The sequence below is a fragment of the Choloepus didactylus genome, chromosome 13, assembly GCF_015220235.1.
Source record: "Choloepus didactylus isolate mChoDid1 chromosome 13, mChoDid1.pri, whole genome shotgun sequence".
Lineage (NCBI taxonomy): Eukaryota > Metazoa > Chordata > Mammalia > Pilosa > Megalonychidae > Choloepus > Choloepus didactylus.
In genome coordinates this window covers 40,981,927-41,002,738 of record NC_051319.1, presented here as the reverse complement: position 1 = coordinate 41,002,738, position 20,812 = coordinate 40,981,927, and the positions used below count along the sequence as shown (strand labels likewise).

Genomic DNA, 20,812 nt, shown 5'->3' with positions numbered 1-20,812 from the left:
CTCAGAGTTTGCTATAGAGAAACTAAGAGAATACCCCCAGATGCCTAGAGAGAAAAATCCTGGAAGAAAGCCATTTTGAAACGCAACCTGGGAGCAAGCAGATGCCAGCCATGCGCCTTCCCAGCTAACAGAGGTTTACTGGATGCCATCGGCCATCCTTCAGTGAAGGTACTTTATTGTTGATGCCTTAGCTTGGACACTTCTATGGCCTTAAGACTGTAATTTTGTAACCAAATAAACCCCCTTTATAAAAGCCAATCCATTTCTGGTAGTTCATATAATGGCAGCACTAGCAAACCGGAACAGTGTCTCATGCAACTGTGGAGATGCACAAGTCCCAATTCTGTAGGGCAGGGTGCATGGATCCAAATTCTGTAGGTCAGGCTGCAAGCTGGCAATCCCCAGGAGAGGCTGGCTGACTGAAGGAGAGATGAAAGTTCTGTCTTCTCCCTTAAAAGTCTTCAACTGATTGGTTTAAATCCAGCTGATTGGATTCTATCATTGCAGAAGACACTGCCTTAATTGATCATAGATGTGATCAGCCACAGAAGCAATCAGTTGACTGGTGATTTAATAAACCAGTCTTCTGGTTTATTAACCAGCCACAAAATGTCCTTGCAGTAATGGTTAAGCCAGTGCTTGTTGACCAGATAGCTGGGCACCATCTCCTGGTCAAGTTGACACATGAACCTAGCCATCACACACAACATACAAACCATCTGAAGTATACAATCAGTGGCCATAGTATCATCACATAGTTGTGCATTCATCACCCTGATCAATTTTGGAACATTTTCATTACTCCAGAAAAAGAAATAAAAATAAAAAAGAAAACCCAAATCCTCCCATTCCACTTAATTCCCCCCATTACTGACCCATAGTATTGGTGTACATTTGTTATTGTTGATGAAAGAATATTAAGATACAACTCTCAACTATAGTCCCTGGTTTGCAATAGGTACATTTTTTCCATATACCCCTCTATTATTAACTTCATCTGATAGTGTCAAACACTTTTTCTTGTTCTTTTGAGCCTTTTTATATGTTGTATAGTTAATCACAGTCATTGTTCACCACAAGATTCCTTGTGTTACACAGTCCCAGGTTTTATCTCCAACTTTCTTTCTGGTGATATATATGACTCTAAACTTGCCCTTTCCACCACATTCACACACCATTCAGTACTGTTAATTATTCTCACAATAACATGCTACTGTCACATCTATCCATTTACAAACATTTAAGTTTGACCTAGTTAATCACTCTGCACATATTAAGCAAGTGCTCTGCATTCTCTAGCCTCATTCTTTATCTTGGTAGCCTATATTCTAGATATTATACCTATGAGTTTACATATTGTAATTAGTCCATATTAGTGAGATTGTACAATATTTTCTAATGTCTGACTTATTTTGCTTGACATAATGTCCTCAAGGTTCTTCCATGTTGTTGCATGCTTTAGGACTTTATACCTTCTTACTTGTTGAACAATATTCCATTGTATGTATATACCACATTTTGTTTATCCATTCCTCTGTTGACGGACACTTGAGTTGTTTCCATCTTTTGGCAATTGTGAACGATGCCTCTATGAACATCAGTGTGCAAATGTCTGCATCCCTGCTTTCAGATTTTCTGTGTATTATCCTGAGTAGTGGGATTGCCAATCTTAAGCCAACTCTATACTTAGAGATGAGAAACTGCCAAACCATGTTTCACATTTTACCATTTTACATTCCCACCAGCAGTGAATAAGTGTTCTTATTTAGTTGTAATTAAATTGTTCCTATTTAATTAAACAAACACAAAATGTTTGTTCAATAGAGGCCATTCTAGCAGGTGTGAAATGATATCTCATTGTGGTTTTGATTTTCATTTCCCTAATAGCTAGTGAAACTGAGCATCTTTTCGTGTGCTTTTTAGCCATATGTATTTCCTTTTTGGAAAAATGTCTATTCATGTCTTTTGCCCATTTTTAAACTCGGTTGTTTGTCTTGTAGGATTTCTTTATATATTCAGGATAGCAAACCCTTATCAGATATGTGGTTTCCAAATACTTTCTCCAATTGAATTGGTTGCCTTTTCACCCTTTTGACAAAGTCCTTTGAAAAACAGAAGTATTAGATTTTGAGGAGGTCACATTTATGTATTTTTTTTCTTTTGTTGTTTGTACTTTGGGTTTAAAATCTAAGAAACTACCTCCTATCACTAGATCTTGAAGATGTTTCCCTACAATTTCTTCAAGGAGTTTTATGGTACTGGTTCATATATTTAGGTCTTTGATCCATTTTGAGTTAATTTTTGTATAAAGTGTGAGATATGGGTTCTCTTTCATTCTTTTCATTATGGATATCCATTTATACCAACACCATTTATCAGAGAGACTGTTCTATCCCATTCAAATGGACTTGGGAGCCTTGTTAAGATTCAATTGACCATAGATCTGAAGATCTATTTCTGAATTCTCAATTGGATTCCATTGATTGATATAGCTATCTTTATACCAGTACCAAGCTGTTTTGACTACTGTGGCTTTATAATATGCTTTAGAGTCAGGAAGCATGAGTTCTCTCACTTTGTTCTTTTTTTTTTCAGGATGTTTTTTGCTATTCAAGACCCCTTATCCTTCCAAATACATTTGATAATTAGCTTTTCCATTTCTGGAAAGTAGGCTGTTGGAATTCTGATTGGAACTGCATTGAATCTGTAGGTCAGTTTGGGTAGAATTGGTGTCTTAATGGCATTTAGACTTCCAATCTATGAACATGGGATATCTTTCCATTTATTTAGATCTTCTTTAATTTATTTCAGCAGTGTTTTTAATTTTCTGTGCACAGGCCCTTTACATCCATGATTAAGTTTCTTACTATTTATTTGATTTTTTTAGTTGCTATTGTAAATGGAATTTTTTTCTTGATTACCTCCTTGGATAGCTCATTACTACTATATAGAAAAACCATTTATTTTTGCATGTTGGTCCTGTATCCTGCCACTCTGTTGAACTCACTTATTAGCTCATGTAGCTTTTTTGGATTTTCTAGATATAGGACCACATTGTCTGCAAATAGTGAAAGTTTTATTTCTTCCTTTCCAATTTGGATGCCTTCTATTTCTTTTTCTCACCCAATTTCTCTAGCTAGCACTTCTAGCACAATGAGGAATAACAGTGGTGACAGTTGGCATCCTTGTCTTGTTCCCATTCTTAAAGGGAATGCTTTCAGTCTCTCACTGTTCAGTATGATGTGTTAGCCATGGGTTTCTCATATATGCTCTTTATCATGTTGAGAAAGTTTCCTTCTATTCCTGTTTTTCAAAAGTGTTTTTATGATGAAAGCATGATAATTTTGTCACGTGCCTTTTCTGTGTCAATTGAGATGATCTTGTGGTTTTTCCCTTTTGATTTGTTAATGTGGTATATTGCATTAATTGGATTTCTTGCATTGAACTACCCTTTCATACCTGGAATAAAACCCATTTTTAGTCATGGTGTATAATTCTTTTAATATGCTATTGGATTCAGTTTGCAAGGATTTTGTTTAGGAGTTTTGCATCTATATTCATTAAAGAGTTTGGTCCTTTGTTTCTTTTCCTGTAGTATCTTTATCAGGCTTTGGTATTAGGATGATGTTGGCTTCATAGAGTATGGTAAGGTGGTGTGCCTCTTCTTAAATCTTTTGGAAGTATTTTAACATGAATAGTATTAATTATTCCTGGAAAGCTTGGTAAAGTGCACCTGTGCAGCCTGGGCTTTTCTTTGTTGGTAGGTTTTTGATGACTAATTTAATCTCTTTACTTGTTGATTGGTTTGTTGAGGTCTTCTATCTTCTATTGGCAGCTAGTTTTTATGTTAATTTTCTTCTTCTTTTTTCTTCTGCCACCTTATATGATGATCCCATGGAAACACAACTGAAGACAAAGATATGAGTGCACAGTTTATTTAAGAGATGATATCAAGACATGGTTGTTTAGTGGGGACCTGCATAAGACAAGGGAAGGAAGCCAATGAAATATTTGTTTTATCGACCAGGTCACTGATAGGGGCAAGTGGGGCTTAATCCCAGTGAGAATTCTTGTCGAGAGTGTGGGGTATGTTTCAGAGTTATCACAGTAGCAGTTAATGAAACTGGAATACATCCTCTAACTCTTGGTAATCATTGTTAAGAACTACTTCTCAGGTTAGTATTAACTTCTGACTATTACTGACCTTCCCTGTGCAAAGTATAGAGTCCTTGCCATTTCAAGTTAGCCATTCAGTGTGCAAGAGAATGTTGAATGCCAAGCTGAGGTGATATAAATGGGGTAGGTATCAGTTGAGACAATAATTGAATTGAGAGAATTTTGCGATTTTACAGTAACAAATAGGACTTTGTATGTCCCGTGAATTTTTTTTTCATGTGGCACAGAGCAAGAATAAATGCTGTTATTAGTCAGGGTTTTCTAGGGAAACAGAACCAACAGGAGTCATCTGTAAATGAGATTTTATAAAAGTGTCCCATGCAACTGTGGGGATGCATGAGTCCAAATTCCATAGGGCAGGCTGGAAACTGGCATCTCCAAAGAAGGTTTTCAATGAATTCCCCAGTAGAGACTGGCTGGCTGAAGCAGAGATGAAAATTCTCTCTTCTGACTGCTGAAATCATTACTTCTTCCTTTAAAGCCTCCAACTGATTGGATTAAATGTCTCTTACTGTGGAAGAAACTCCATTTAGCTGATTGTAAATGTAATCAGCCATGGATGAAATCAATTTACTGATGATTTAAGTCCACAAATGTCTTTGCAGTAGCAGGCAGGCCAGTGCTTGCTTGATCAGACAACTGGGCACCACTACCTGGCCAGGTTGACATAGGTACCTAGCCATCACAGATGCTGAAGTGCAAAAGTGTTTGATTATGCTGGATAGTTTCTGTTTACTGCCACAGTTCCACTCTCTACCTTTCTCCACCCTGCTCTGTACTATGTGAGGTTGACCCATATAGACATTTGCAATGGGTTTACCCTCTTCCTATAAGGATTTGTTTAAATTCTGCTCACATTTCATATAAATAATCCTTTTTGTGAAATTATATTCTTAATTACCCAAAGTGATTGTGTTATCTGAACCATGATTTATATAATTTGGATATTAGCTATCTGTATTTTTTAAATTTGAATTTGCTTCCAGTTTTTATATTGGGCTCTTTATTGCTTATACATTTATAAAAGTTCTTCATGTATTATGGATATTAGTTGTTTGTTAGATATGTGGCAAGTCATTCCTTCCAGTTGGTCTTTAAACCTTGGGTATGGTGTCATTTATTGTACAAAATTAATTTTTTATATGGTCATATATCTTCTTCCCTGAAATTTTAGTTACCTGACTTTCATATTAAGTCTTTTCCTCTATAAAATTATTAAAATATTTACTGTATTTCTCCAGGACTTTTGTACACTAGTTTTGTATATTTAAATTTCATATTCAATTATAGTTTATTTTTGCATGTAATATGAGGCATGGCTCAAGCTTCTGTTTTCCCTAAAATAGATATCTAGCTGTCACAATGACATCTATGTATTATTTCATGGTTTCTTTACTGATATTAAACAGGCTGCTCTGTACTCCAGAAATTGGAACCATATGGTCAACATCCATTTAGGTTTGATTTATGTAGGGCACTTATGTATTAAACATCATCTTTATCCTAAATTAAATTTTCGTACATGCAGACATTTCTTTCCTTCCTCTTTAATCTGTTCCCTAGTTTATTTTTCTGTTCCCATGTCAATCCTAAAATGTTTTAATTACTAAAGCTTTGTAGAATGATTTACTATTTAGTTGGATAAGTCCTCATTGTTCTTCATAAAAAATCAGGGACTAATTTTGCACAAATACTCTTCCAGATATAGTTGGAATTATTGAGTTCCAGTCAGAGCATTTATATTAGAGTTACTTGAATTTATACATCAAGTTGGGAATAATTGTTATCTTTCCATGTAAGAATATTGCATGTATCTCTATATTCTCTGATCTTCCTCTATATCCTTCACCAAAGTTTTGTGATTTTCTTATTGAGCATATCCCATTAAACTTATTCCTAGGAATTTCATACATTTTGTTAGTATTGTGCATGGAATCTTTATATTATTAAATTTTGCAGTCAATGCTTTGTAGTAGAAGGAAAATTTATTGATTTCTAAATTTTTTTGTGCATGTACATTGCCCTATCAAATTATTTGCTTAGACTGCATAGATTTTTGGTTGATTCCCTGAATCTTGTAGGTAGACAATTATATACATATTTAATAATACAAGTATTCATCATATTAAATGTAATTAATGTTTATACTTAGAGTACATACTTAGAGCTGTCTTTAAAAGCAAAAGTAAATTCTGAATATAATAATCAAAGAGAAGCATGTTGCCTTAGTGGCAACCTGGAGTTGAAACTCCCTGAATATAATATATTCAGATGTATATATATCTATTAGGTAAAGGAAATCAATATTGCAAACTGTAGTCATTGCAAGTTGGAATTTGTTATCCCTGGATAATACTAACAATGGATACAGAACTGTCCCATCAGTGAATAAGACTGGGAATCCCTCCCATTCTATGAAAGATGAGGTCTATAAGCAAGATACCCACCAGGTCCTAGTTGGCAATAGAGTCACCCATGAGAAACCAGGATGTCCAAAAACATGATTTGTATGGACATGGCTATTTCTCTATGTGGCTGGTTAGAGAGGTCTTAAATGTGTGTGCAGGTGAAGACAAGGCAGCTGTGTAGTAATCAGCCTCTCAAAATCTCCTCCCTAAGAGCTACCAAATAACTTCACAACTATGAAAATTCTCCACAAAACCATGCTGTACCGGTTTGGATGTATTTTGTCCTCCAAAATGCCATTATCTTTAATGCAACCTTGTGTGGGCAGAAAATGTATTAGTGTTGATTAGGTTGGAAACTTGGTTGGGTGTTTCCATGGAGATGAGACTCAGTCAACTGTGGGCAAGACCTTTGATTGGATAATTTCCATGGAGGTGTTACCCCACCCATTCAGGGTGGGTCTGAATTAAATCACTGGAGCCATATAAAAAGCTCGCAAACAGAAGAACCTCAGAGCAGCTAAGAGTGACATTTTGGAGCTGCAGCCAACAGAGACATTTTGAAGACAGCCATTGAAAGGAGAATTTTGCTACTCCAGAGTTTGCCTGAGAGAAACTAACAGAATACCCCCAGATGCCTAGAGAGAAACGTCCTGAGAGAAAGCCATTTTGAAATGCAACCTGGGAGCAAAGGAAGAAGATGCCAGCCATGTGCCTTCCCAGCCAATGGAGGTTTTCCGGATGCCTATGGCCTTTCTCCAGTGAAGGTACCCAACTGTTGATGCCTTACCTTGGACACTTTATGGCCTTAAGACTGTAAGTTTGTAATCAAATAAACCCCTTTTATAAAAGCCAATCCATTTTTGGTGTTTTGCAAAATGGCAGCATTAGCAAACCAGAACACATGTCTTCAGCTTACTTGAAGACATAAAAATACTGAAACTGCAAAATAATTGTGAGAAAAATGAGAAAAGTCAACATATTCCTGAACATGATCTTTTACCCCTTGCAGGACTTTGTAGAGAGCAAAGGCAGACAGAGAAAAACCTCAGCAAAGACGGAAGACAGAGGTTAACAAAGTGTTCTGAGGGTGATTTCAAATGATCACAAGAAGAATAAATTCAAGCTAAATTTGAAAGTTCAGAAAGGGGACTATGTGAAAGGGATTTCAAAGTACTTGTGATTTAAAGGGTCAGATGCCATATAAAGTGCCAGTTATGCCATTTAAAGGGTTAAGAATACCATAAAGTACTAGGTGCATGATTTAAAGGCACAAAAATGATTTTAAATATGAGGAGAGATTTAAAGGATAGTGTTCCAAATGCATAGCTTCTGTTGGAGAAAAATGGCAAAGAAGAAGAGAGAAGTGCCCTTTGCTACTTGGGTAGTGTAGGGAAAAAGAAGGAAAAGGGAAGAATTTAGGATCTTGTTGGATGAAAGAGTACTACATTATTGAAGAACTCACAGCCACTCCCTCTTAGCAAAACAACAAAACAACAAGAATAAAGGCATGTTAACAGAAAATTTTCTATGGGCCTTGTGTGTGTGTGTGTTTGGGTGTGTGTGTGTGTTTTATTATGGCTTTGTTTGTAATAAGATACTAAAGTGGAAATTTTTCATTTTTTTTCTATTAAAGCATTACAGTCCATGGATATAAAATAAAATGGCAGTGGACTTGGTGGATGGCCTTTCTTTTTCCCTCTCTTATTGCATGGTCTACATTAATACCATTGTCATGCTTTCCACAGAATTTACCAGGTGACTATAAAAATAGAATTCCTTAAATTAAAAAAGTAGTTTATTCTCTCTTTCCCCATCCTCCTCCCCCTCCATTCTCAGAGTACAGCTGAATGCCATTTCTTTGGGATTACACTTCTTTTACTTGTAGTGGTCTGTTACAGAGATTCAGTGTCATGTTCTAGTGTTATTTGAGCAAATGAAACAGAGTTGCAGCCAAATGTTATTTTATTTTTGTACCAGACTTACATTAGTACATTTTTTTGCTGCTCAGTATTTCCTTCTAAAAATACTTTTTGTCTAGAGTTCATAAGTTTTCTTAAATTGACATGTTTAAATCAGTTTACCTAGCACAATTTAATGTATGCACTGCCTCATAGAATTACTGTAATATAAAATAATAACCATTATAATTCTTTTGGAAATACTAAAAATGCATTTAAAGTCAGAGAAATATAAAAATGTCTCCTAATGGTAGTATATTTCATTGGCAAGAAATATTTTTAGTAATATCAATGAACATTCTTTCATATTTCATGTTTGTGCTGTTCAATAGAGGAGACACTTCACACATGTACATATTTACATTTTGAACTCAATAAAATTAAAAATTCATTTAAGAAGTTATAGTAGGTACATTTCAGATTATCAGTAGCCACATGTGGCTACAGTATTGGACAGTGAAAATATGGAATATTTTCATTGTCACAGAAAGTTCTTTTGGATAGCATTGTTTTAGAGGAATGTATCTTTTAATTAATTGGATTGACTTTGTTTAAAAGTAACTCAACTCCCATTCCAAGACAAATAAGATTTATTAGGGTGCATATGTTTGCTTATGTATGTGTTTTAGTTATTTGAATGAGTCATAAGATTCTTTGCTTGTTGACATATAGGTACAAGAAAGATAAGAACTGGGAAACTGAAACAGTCTCATTGGTCTGCAAACAAGTGTAAGGAGCAGGAATTTGGAAATAGTTTCAAGGATTTCTTTGCTGCTATTTGGGTAAAGTAAAATATTTTATATGAGCTATCCAATTAGTTGACCTGTACAATTTTCTAATACTGGATTTAAGAAAATAACCATAAATCATTCAAATTAAATCTGTATGGGATTTTGACAACTTTTAACAAGCCTCTTCATTTTATAGATAAGGGAAAATAGGGTCCACATTACCTGCATGGCATTGCGAAGAACTTCATGTGAGTCAAAGCTGCATAACAAGTATTTTCCTCCTTCTATTTCTTTTAATTTTACTCTTGTATTATTTTGTGTTTATTTTCCCCTATAAAAATAAATAAGGCACTTAATGAGATGGTATTCAGGTGTCAACATTATCTTTTTCACTATGTTTAAATGACTTAGAAGAAAATTCTTTAAGCTAACAAATATTCCCAAATATTCCTAAATATTTTATTTCATGGAAAATATCCCCATATCAAATGGATAAGAACTCTTTGTTTATCCATATGACAAACAGGGTCTACAATATAGATATAGTGGAGTAAAAAATAACTAACTTCTAAATAGTGCCCCAATTTTCAATTTGTTTTGCTTTTCCAAAACATTTATAACTTTACCCTTTATTTGCTTACAGTATTTATTTCTCACATATAGATTTTATCAAGTAATTTCCCAGATTATTTGGTAGATGAATTTCCTACTTCTTTAGTGGGACATTCAAGACCCTTCATGATAGTGGCAAATGACTTTTCCTACCTCATCTCTTTAGTATCTTATCCATATTTCCCCCATATTCCAGCCACCTGCTCTTTCATGGACACATTACGTACTTTGACAGTTCTATACCTTTGTATTCATTAATCTTTCAGCTTGAAATGTCCTTTTCTCTCTTCTCCATTCCAAGAATACCTCTTTGTCAAATCTTGTCTTGTATTCCTTGGCAAAATGAGTTTCTCCTAATGCTTTCATATATATACATAGTGTTCAAATATGTATACGTAGTGGTTTTTATTACATTATTTTTCTCTAATTTTTCTTAAAATGCATATATATGTTTAATAAAATAAGAGATTTTGTTTCTTTATTTCTATTCCCCAAGTATTTATGTTCTTTCCAAATTATGAACCCTTCCTAGTAATGGATGAAATTTCATTCAGATTTTTATTTAATGTGAACTTTTATCAAAATACTCCATGTAATATTTTTAAAAAATATTTTTATTGTGAAATATAACATATACATAAAAGTAATAACTTTCAAAGTATGATTTTACAAGTAGTTATAGAGCAAATTTCAAAGAATGTTAGGGGTTACAGTTTAGTTATTATACATTTCAGTTATTTCCTTCTAGTTGTTCTAAGACCCTAGAGACTAAATATATATATATATACACACACACACATATATATAGACACATATATATATATTTATATAAAGATTCAGTATTTGTAATCCTTTGTTAAATCCCATCTTGTCAGTTGCTACTCCTCCTTCTTGTTTGATCACTGTCTCAATCTTCAGGGATATCTGGGCAGTGACTACCCTAAATTGTTCATATTGAAAAGGGGTGTTGACATTATGGGAAAGGAAGATGCATCTGGTTGATGTTCTTGAAGAGGCTGCTGCCTCTGGGTTTTGGGACTTATATGGCATAGGAACGCACCAGAGGATTAAAGTTTCTGAAAAATAAACTTAGTGAGTGAAACTTTTATAGATTCTTAGTTAGAAACCTGGGTATTTTTTAGGATTCTTGGGACCGCTGTTGATTTGGACTTGGCATACTGTGGCCATTTGGAATATCTAGCTGAAGCTAGATATCTAGCCTCTTGATTCTTTATGAAAACTCTTAGCAACTAAAACTTATTTTGTTACCTGCTTTCCCCCCTTTTGGTCAAGAAGGCACACTCAATCCCTCAATGCCAGGGTCAGGTTCTTTCCTGGGAGTTGTGTCCCATGTTGCCAGGGAGACTCATTCCCTTGGGATTCATGTCCCATGTGGGGGGGGGGGGGGTAATGAATTTATTTGCAGAGTTGAGCTTACAGAAAGTCTACATCTGAGCAACAAAAGAGGTTTGCTGGAGATGACTATTAGGCATAATTATAGGTAGGCTAAGCCTCTCCTCCACAGCCATAAGTTTCACCAGAGCAAGCCTCATGATAGAGAGCTTGACTTATTAACTAAGGGGTTCCTAATTTCACATAGCATGCATTCTGTCCAAGATAAACAATCAGTGTCTCACATTATCTTCACTTTGTTGTACAATCTTCGTCACTCTCAATTTTAAACAATTAGCATAACCTCAAACACCCCAAAGCTCTTATCAACCCCTAATTGTTTATCCCTAGTATTAGTGTGGAACTAGTTAGATATTCCTATTAAATATAGTCCATAATATGCAATAGGTAGTTTTCTCCTTATGCCACTCTGTTGTGAACTCTTTGTACCAGTATCATACCTTGGAAGTAGATCTTGCAAACACTTGTTTATATTTGTAGTGCTAATCTATGGGATACATGCCTTTAAGCAACCTCTTTTAATCATGTTTGCCTTCAATATGGCGTTGATACTTATAATTCCCATTAACAACCTATCACCACCCCTGTCCATTCCCATACTTTTAAGTTCAGCCTTGTTATCAGGTCTGTAGATATTAGATAATCATTCCCCCTTCTCTAGCTTCTGTCTATCTCTAGGAGTCCTATATTCTACATTTTAAGACGCTGATTTTACATTATTCAGAGAGTTATATTAGTGATAACATATAATGTCTATCCTTTTGTATCTGACTTATTTCACTCAGCATTACGTCCTCAAGTTTCATCCGTGTTGTTGCATGTTTCAGGACCTCATTCCTTCTTACTGCTGTGTAGTATTCCATTGTATGTATATACTACATTTGTTTATCCACTTGTCTGTTGAAGGACACTTAGATTCTTTCTGTTTTTTGGCAGTTGTGAATAATGCTGCTATGAACTTTGGTGTGCAAATGTCTGTTCATGTCACTGCTTTTAGAACTTTCTCCTTCCCCTGCATGGCTGGCCCAGCTGCATGCCCCAGTGGCAGTCTCAGTTGAATAAACTCACCCCATCCTTTCAGATGTAATTTGTCTACTCTTTCAACCAAGTTCTCACTATATATTGTACAGGTCCTTCTGTGGCTGCTCGTACCCTGGAACTGTTGTCCTGGTCGTTTTCCGCCTTTTCTCTGTTATTCCATGGAGAAGACATTTGCTCTGCCTCTCCTATTCCACCATCTTCCTTTGTATATATATTTTAAGAATACAAAAAGAATGCTAGTTATAACCCCTTCATAGTGTTAAAAATTAAGATACAATTGCTAAAAAACAATAAAAAATGAATGTTTTAAAGATATTTTTAAACGATTATGCCATACAAGATTTGAAAAAAAAAATCGGGCCAATTCCAATATTTCTTTCTTGGAAGTAGAATACTTCAATAATTATTGTTAGGCTTGATACAAAAAGAATATAATTCTTGGTTAACAATCTTATGCTCCTAACTGGGTGAGTAACTGGAATATATCTTAATAAAAAATATATAATTTTTGGTTAATAATCTTAGGCTACTGACTGGGTGAGTAACTTGAATATATCCTAATACTTTTTAAAGTTTATTGGAAAGAGTGACTACCGCAATGTCTGGGTAAAGAACTCAGCAAATCCTCAACCCCCAAAAAAGCAGTAATGAAATGAGCAAAACTGTCATCAACAACAAACACTTTTAAACACTAGAAATTAGCCAAGAAATAAAAAAAAAAAAATAGAAAGAATTTATTCAAGTAGCTACTGAACTTTAGATAAAAGAGTGGGGCCTGTGGCATTTTAACTTGGGATTGCTTCAATTATACCTTTTGTGTCAGTTTGCTAAAACTGTTGAAATGCACTGTACCAGAAATGGGTTGGCTTTTACAGTGGGGATTTACTAGCTTACAAATTGACAGTTATAAGGTCATGAAAATGTCCAAATTAAGGCACCAACAGGATGATACCTTCTTCTGAAGACAGGCTGCTGGCATCTGGGAAACCTCTGCCACAGCGGAAGGCACGTGGCTGGTGTCTGCTGGTCCTTCTCTTCCAAGTTTCATTGCTTTCAGCTTCTGCCTTCAGTGGCTTTCTCTTAGCTTCTGTGGGTCTTCTCTTAGTTTCTCCAGGGCTTTTCTCTGTGAGCTTCTCTTAATTTCATCTCTCAGCTTCTCTGAGGCTTCTCTGAGCTCTCTGGAATTTTTGTGTTCCCTTTATTCTCTTATAGGACTTCAGTAAGGAGATGAAGACCCACCTTAAATGGGGTGAGTCACATCTCAATTGAAATAACCTGATCAAAATTTCCCACCTACAGTAGGTCGGCACCCACAGAAATGGATTAAAAGAACATGGCCTTTTCTGGGGTACATAGCCTCAAAGCACCACACCTTCCCAACCCTCTTCTCCCTTTGCCAGTTCCATGCCTTGGCAGCTGTGAGGACTGGCAGCCTTCTTGCCTCTGGAAGTGGGTGATCTGATTTGGAGCTCCATGGTAAGTCTAGAGGCATTGTAGTCAACAATAGCAATCTTGGTGGAAAATAATTAGAAAAGGCCAACATTATAGCTGAAAAAGACAGCAACATTGGTTAGGACAAACAACAGAACAGTCAAAAATTTTTAATGTATACCTAAGCAATGATTTGGGGCTTTGAAAAGCTCTGATATATTCTTGGAGATCTGGAAGTCTGTTCTCACGTGCAGGAGAGATCAGAGATGGCCAGTTACCTACTGGTTTCTGGCTGACTGTGAATCCCTACACAAGCAGAAAATGAAAACCAAGGAGATTTTTAAATTGACTGAACTTTGAATGTGTGCTCCAACCCATATACAGATTCTGCAGTAAAAGATGCAAGATTTATCAGCAGAAGATTTATCTTTATTTATATTAAACAAAAATATTTAAGGAAAACCTCTGCACATTCATTGGATGACCATTAAGCTATGCTGTCCCAAGGTGATCCCTTGGAAAAAGGCTTAAAATGAAAACAATAATTAAAAAATAAAGTGAACATAACTTTCAATGGCTGCCTACTGCAGGGGAGATAGACTCTACAGAATTACTCCTTGCAAATAATTAAACCCAACAAACAGAAAACATGATAACAACAAATTCCTGAGAGTGGGGGAATCAGAGTCCAGAGCTGATACTAAATGTTGCCTAGAATATCCAGTTTTCAACAGGAAATAATGAGAAATTCAAAGAAAGAGGATTAATCTACACATTCAAGAAACAGAATTAACTCCAAGTAGCATAAACTCAAAAGAGATACACATTTAGACATATCATAGTAAAACTGAAAGCAGCAAGAGAAAAACGAATCATGAAATACAAAGGAACCTCAGTAAAATAAAAAATTGACCTCATCAGAAACAGTGGTGGACAGAAGGCAGTGAACTGATATTTTCCAAGTGCTGAAAGAAAAACTTACTATTAAAAAAAGTTTATATGCAGCAAAACTGTCCTTTGAAAAATTGATGGTAAAATTATGACATCCAAGTTAAGAAAAACTGAGAGTATAAACTGCTAGCAGTCCTAATTTACAAGAAGTATTAAAAGAAGTTCTTCAGACAGAATAGAAATGAAACCAAAGAGTACTAGAAGCCACACAAAGAAATAAAGAGCATTGATAAAGGTAAATACATTAGTAAATATATTTTTTTCTTCTCTTAACTGATTTAAAATGAGTATAAAAGTGTATTATGCTGCTTTCAACAAATGGAGATTTAATTTCTATGAAACTATAGCACAAAGAAGGGAAGAGAAGGCAGATATATTGCAACATAGTTTCCATATGCTATTGGAATGAAGTTAGTATTAATCTGAAGTAAACTTTGGTTAAAATGCAGATTATAATCCTCAGAACAACCATTAAAAAATAACTGAAAAGTATAGTAAAAGAGAAAACGAAGTCAAAATGTTACAGTAGAAAATATGTATCACAAATGATGGTAGTAAAAGAGGAAATAAAGAAGAAAAAAGACAGGAGAAATATAGAAAACAACTAGCAAAATACCAGATATAAATCTTACCATGTCAGTAATCAAATTGGATTTAAATGGTTTAAACCCTACAATCTAAAAGGCAAGATTGTCAACTGTATTAAAAAGAAACAAGATCCAATTATATGTGTAGAAGATACATGCTTTAGATTAAAAGACACAAAAAGGTTGAAAGTAAAAGTGTGGAAAAATATACCATTCAAGCAGGAATCATAAGAGAGCTGAAGTGCCTTGCTAATGTCAAACTAAATGGACTTTATGATAAAATATGTTACTAGAGACAATGAAGGGAATTTTGTAAAATTTTATAAAATTTCTAAAAGGATCTATTCATCAGGAAGAAATAATAATTATAAAACATGTATGCATCTAATGACAAAGCCACAAGATACATGAAAAAATACTGACAAATTGAAGGGAGAAACATACAATTTTACAATAATACTTGGAGATTTCAATACTGCATTCTAGATAGATAGAAAAACTAGACAGAAAATCAGCAAGGATATAGACTATCAAACACTATCAACGAACTTGAACTAATGGGCATTTGTTGTGCATTGCATTTCAAAGCAGTACAATAGACATTCTTTTTAAGGCATGCACGAAAAATTCTCTAGGATAGAACATATAGTAGGCCACAAAATAAATCTCAATAAATTTTTTAAAGGATTGAAATCATACAATGTATGTTGTCTGACCTCAAAAGAATTAAATTAGAAATCAATTTCAAAAGGAAATTTTGAAAATTCACAAATATTTGGAAATGAAATAAATTTCTAAATAACCCGTGGGCCAAAAAAAGAAATCACAAGGGAAATTAGAAAGTATTTTGAATTGAAGGGAAATGAAAATAAAACATCAAAATTTGTGGCTGCAACTGAAGAAGTGCTTACAGAGAAATTTATAGCTTTCAGCACCTATATTAGTAAAGAAGAAAGTTTTCACATCAGTAATTCAAGTGTTCACCTTAGGAAGCTAGAAAAAAAGAGCAAGATAACTGCAAGGCAAGCAAAAGATGGAAATAATAAAGATCAAACAATCAGAGTTGAAATCAGTAAAGCAATGAAAAAGTCAACAAAATTTACTAACATTTGTCCAAATCAGTGGTTCTCAACTGGGGCAATTTTGAACCCCAGTAAGCGTTATGCTATATCTGGAGACGTTATTGTTTGGCACAACTGGGGGTGGTGGTAGGTTGATATTGGCATTTGTGTGTAGAGGCCAAGAATGATGATGGGCAGGATAACGCCTCCACTCCACCAAAAAGAAACCCCACAAAGGATCACGCAGCCCAAAATATCAAGAATGCTAAGGTTGAGAAACTCTCAGCTAGACTGACCAAGCAAGAGAGAAGACCTAGATCACTGAAACCAGGAACAAAAGAGGAGATATTACCACCAACCTTACAGAAATTAAAAGGACTATTAGGGAGTACTGTGAGCAACTCATGCCAACAAATTGAACAATTTAAATGAAATGGAAGAATGCTTAGAAAGACAAAAATTGCTGAAACTGACTCAAGAAGAAATAGAAAATCTGAATAGACTACTAAAGGTAAAGAAATTGAATTAGTAATTAAGATCTCACAAAGAAAACCCCAGGCCCGATAGCTTAACTGGTAATTCTATGTAACACTTAAAGTAGAAATCAATATAGAAGAAATAATACTCCACAAACTCTTTGAGAAAATAGAATAGGAAGGAACATCCACCAACTCATTACATGAGGTCACTATTTCCTTAAAACTAAAACAAGATGAAGATACTGCAAGAAATGAATACAACAGACTATCCCTCATGAATGTAACTGCTAAAGTCATCAAGAAATATTAGTAAAGTGACTCCAGCAACATATTAAATGGATATATAATGGACTCCAGCAACATATACTATGATCAAGTGGAAATGAAAGGTTGGTTTAGCATATAAAAAGCAATTAATATAATACAATATATTTAAAAAAAATAAAGACAAAAACTATATGTTTATCTCAATAAATGCAGAAAATATGCTTAATCTCAGTAGTAAATGAAATACAAATTAAAACAACACTGCGATGCTGCTTCGTAGTCATTTGACTGGTAAAAATTAGAAGTTAGATGTTGCTGTTTTTATCAGGAATGTGTGGATAGAATGTTCCTTGTGTTTTTCTGGCAGTTCAGACTGATGGGTACTTACTTAAATTAAATATAAATATACCAGCATGCAAAAGAAATTTTACACAGAACCTAAAAGGCATGTATGTAAACATTAATCAAAACATTACTTGTAGTAGCAGGAAGTTGTAGACAACATAACTGTATATTTATCCAACTTGAGGGGTGTATAGAAAAAATATGGATGCACATTAAATACACAAACATTTTAAAAACAGGCTAGTGGATAAAAACAGGAAACTAGTGAGATGCATACATAAATAAACAGTATTGTACAGAATATAATTCAAGATGTATAGAAAATATTAGTGCAGTTTTCTATGGGGCAGAGGGAAATAGGAACAGGGTGTGGGGCTAAAAAGGTATAAACAAAGTGTTCTTTGAGTGGAGGAATGAAAAGCCAAACCCTCTGTACCCAACTTGCAGGAAAAAAAAAGGAAAATAAAGAGTAAATGTTAAGCCTTCTGCAGAACTACTCATGTAGTTATTGAGATCTGGTTGTCTAAATGATTCTTGTGCAGGCTGTTCCCACTCCTTGTTTTAATCTTCTTCTGAACCCTACTCTTTCCTTCATGTTTACCCTGTGTCTTCAATTCCCAGACTGTCCCAGGGTCTTGCCAAGTGCATTGACTTAATTCTTAGCTTCTCCACATGCAGGCATTTAGATTTCAATTTTTTCAGATCCTCGAAGTTATACCACTTATCCATTGGCATTGCAACCCCTAGAATTTGTTGACATCTCTCATCTGCTATTCTTTTTGTCACTATGCCTTTTGGGCTTTTCTTCTTTGTTTTTAAAATACCTTAATTATTGTTTAGTGGGGTTTCTAGAAGGAGTGTTAATAAATGCATGTATTTCATCCTCTCTTTTAAACACTGGATCTCATCCATCTTTTCATCCCCCAACACTTATTCCAGAATCTTATAAAAATAGGTATTCAATAAATGTTTGCTTAATTTCAACAAATCAATAGGCATCAGAAATCTTATTTTTAATAATAGCTTTGCTACTTTTTAATTGTTTATCCACATGCTGCTTTGCTTCATATATCAAGATTAATTATATTGGAATGACATTAATAAAAAGAAGTCAAGATAAAATAAAGACTATAAAGCAAGATCAAACCACAAATTATATTAGTGCTAAAAATGTATGCCATGATATGCTACACATTTGCTACAGAGGGGTCACGCATTTGGCTCAAGCCACTCTAAGTAACCATTCATTCAGTGAGTATTTGTTAACTGCCTATTCTGTAGCTAGTAATGTAGTTGGCCAATGGTAAGGAAGGAATACCATGTAAATAATTATCAGATTCCATAAGATTGAAACGAAGCTGTTACTTAGGGGAAACACAATTATGCCTAGCTGAAAGGAGGGAGAATATTCACAACATTCTAGTTTCTTAAAATATCGTCAATATAAGCTGATAGCATCTCTCCTAAACTCAATTAGAGATATGCTGAGAATTTGGAAGACGTGTGTGGAGCCACAATATTTGATCTTAACCTTGAATAATATCATTCAGGTCACCCCTGTAAATTTTTTTTTCTATCTAGCTTTAATTATCAGTTTTTAGTAGCTATTGAGAGGCAGTAAGTTGGACATTACACTTCCTAACAAGTAGGTAGAGAGCGCCTATTACATGTGACCAGTTAAGAACAGACTCACATATTGTAATTCATAGGTATAATCAAGGAAAACATTATCATCTTATTTTGAAAATTGACTGAAAGAAAGTTTAGCCATCCTCCAGACAGAAGTCAGCCAAGAGGCTGAGCCAAAACTCTCCTCAGGAAGTTACAGAATGCTAGCTCTAAAACACAGAGAAGGTGTTTTGGAAACTAAAGTTCTATCCTTAGAACATAAATGCTGTAAATTCTGGCTGAAAAAGTATTTAAATCACTGTAGCAAATGCTCATATGATCATAAATTATTTTAGAATAATACCCATAGAATATCTAAATTTAAGCAGTGTAAGTCTCTAATGTGCATTCCAAGAACAACCCATTGCAACATATATGTCCAGGTAGGTGCTCAGAAATTGCAGAAATCTACTGAAAATGATGTCTTGGAGTTTTAGAGTTTTTGACTTTTAAAGCAAGTCATCTATAGATCTTTCTTTAGTTTTTAAATAGAAAGCTATTTGCCCACTAAGGCTATTTATATGTGCCATTTATTTATCTTTGCATTCTCTGTAGCTAGAATTATACATTCTGTTCTTCAGAAAGTGATAATAAATTATTAAAGTTACAAGGAAGGAGGCAGAGAGCAGAGTATGTTCTACTTTTATTCCACTAGGAATTATTTAGGACACAGATTCTCAAACTTGAATGTGAAAAAGAATCACCTAGAGAGCTTTCTAAAATGCAGTTTCCTGGGCCTTATTCTCAGAGTTGCTGATTCAGAAAGCTGGGATCAGGGGCAGAATTTGTATTAAGTTCACAAGTGATGCTGAGCTGCAGATCCAAGGACTACACTTTGAGAACCACTAATCTATTTTATCAGAGACCATTTCTTCATATCCTAATTCTGAAAGTAGTATTGCAGAGCAAATTCTGCATGTGTCATTGGACTTGTGCATTCAGTGCATGTTGGGTATCTATCCTAGGAGAATGGAAGGTTAGAAGAGCACATGAATATTCCTAACAGATTTTTCCACAAGGTTGCTAAGTGCAAAAATATGTTCAGTAGTAGAGTTGCCTTGTTTTACACTCACCTGAACTTTATGTAAACAGTGCTCTGTAAAATCTTGGTGTGCAATTTAAATGGAATAACTTGTTGCTCTTTTAAAGAGTTGGACTATTTTCTCATTACAACCTGATAGAATCATTCTGATCTAATTTCTAAATGTAAATTAACAATTGTTGAAGTCTACCATTTTAAAAGGTCCTTAAATAGTTTGGGGGACATTATTAATTTCTGTGAAATGGTTTTTGGTCTATAAAATAGGGATAATCGTAGTACATACCTCATACAATATTCTGAGAAGTAAATGTATTAATGTGTGTAAAATTCTTAGAATAGTGCCTGGTACACAGCAACATAATACAAGTGATTGCTATTATTATTTTTTTCTTATTCATCTCCTTTTTATTGTTCAGTATCATTGTGTACTGAGGTTATAATAGTAACTAACACCCATACCTTTATGGAGCTTGCAGCTTGTGTGGGTCTCAGATGACAAAAAAATTTTAAAAGAAAACTGAGTAGAGGAAATCTGGATGAAACCTACTTTAGATATATGGTAAGGAAGCTTCTCTGAACAGTGAGCATTTAAATAGGGAACCTAAAGCATGAAAAGGAACAAGCCATGTAAAGAATGCGGAT

The 20,812-nt window shown here is 34.6% G+C and overlaps 1 protein-coding gene across 1 annotated transcript in view; it reads left to right on the top strand.

Annotated features, from left to right (window-relative positions):
• The window catches only part of SLCO6A1 (solute carrier organic anion transporter family member 6A1), a 199,226-nt gene that overhangs the window by 22,875 nt on the left and 155,539 nt on the right, over positions 1–20,812 (top strand). The window contains exons 5-6 of the mRNA XM_037800889.1: positions 8,218–8,339; positions 9,215–9,324. Of these exons, the coding sequence (XP_037656817.1) occupies positions 8,218–8,339; positions 9,215–9,324 (232 nt within the window). The remainder of the gene's footprint in view (positions 1–8,217; positions 8,340–9,214; positions 9,325–20,812) is intronic.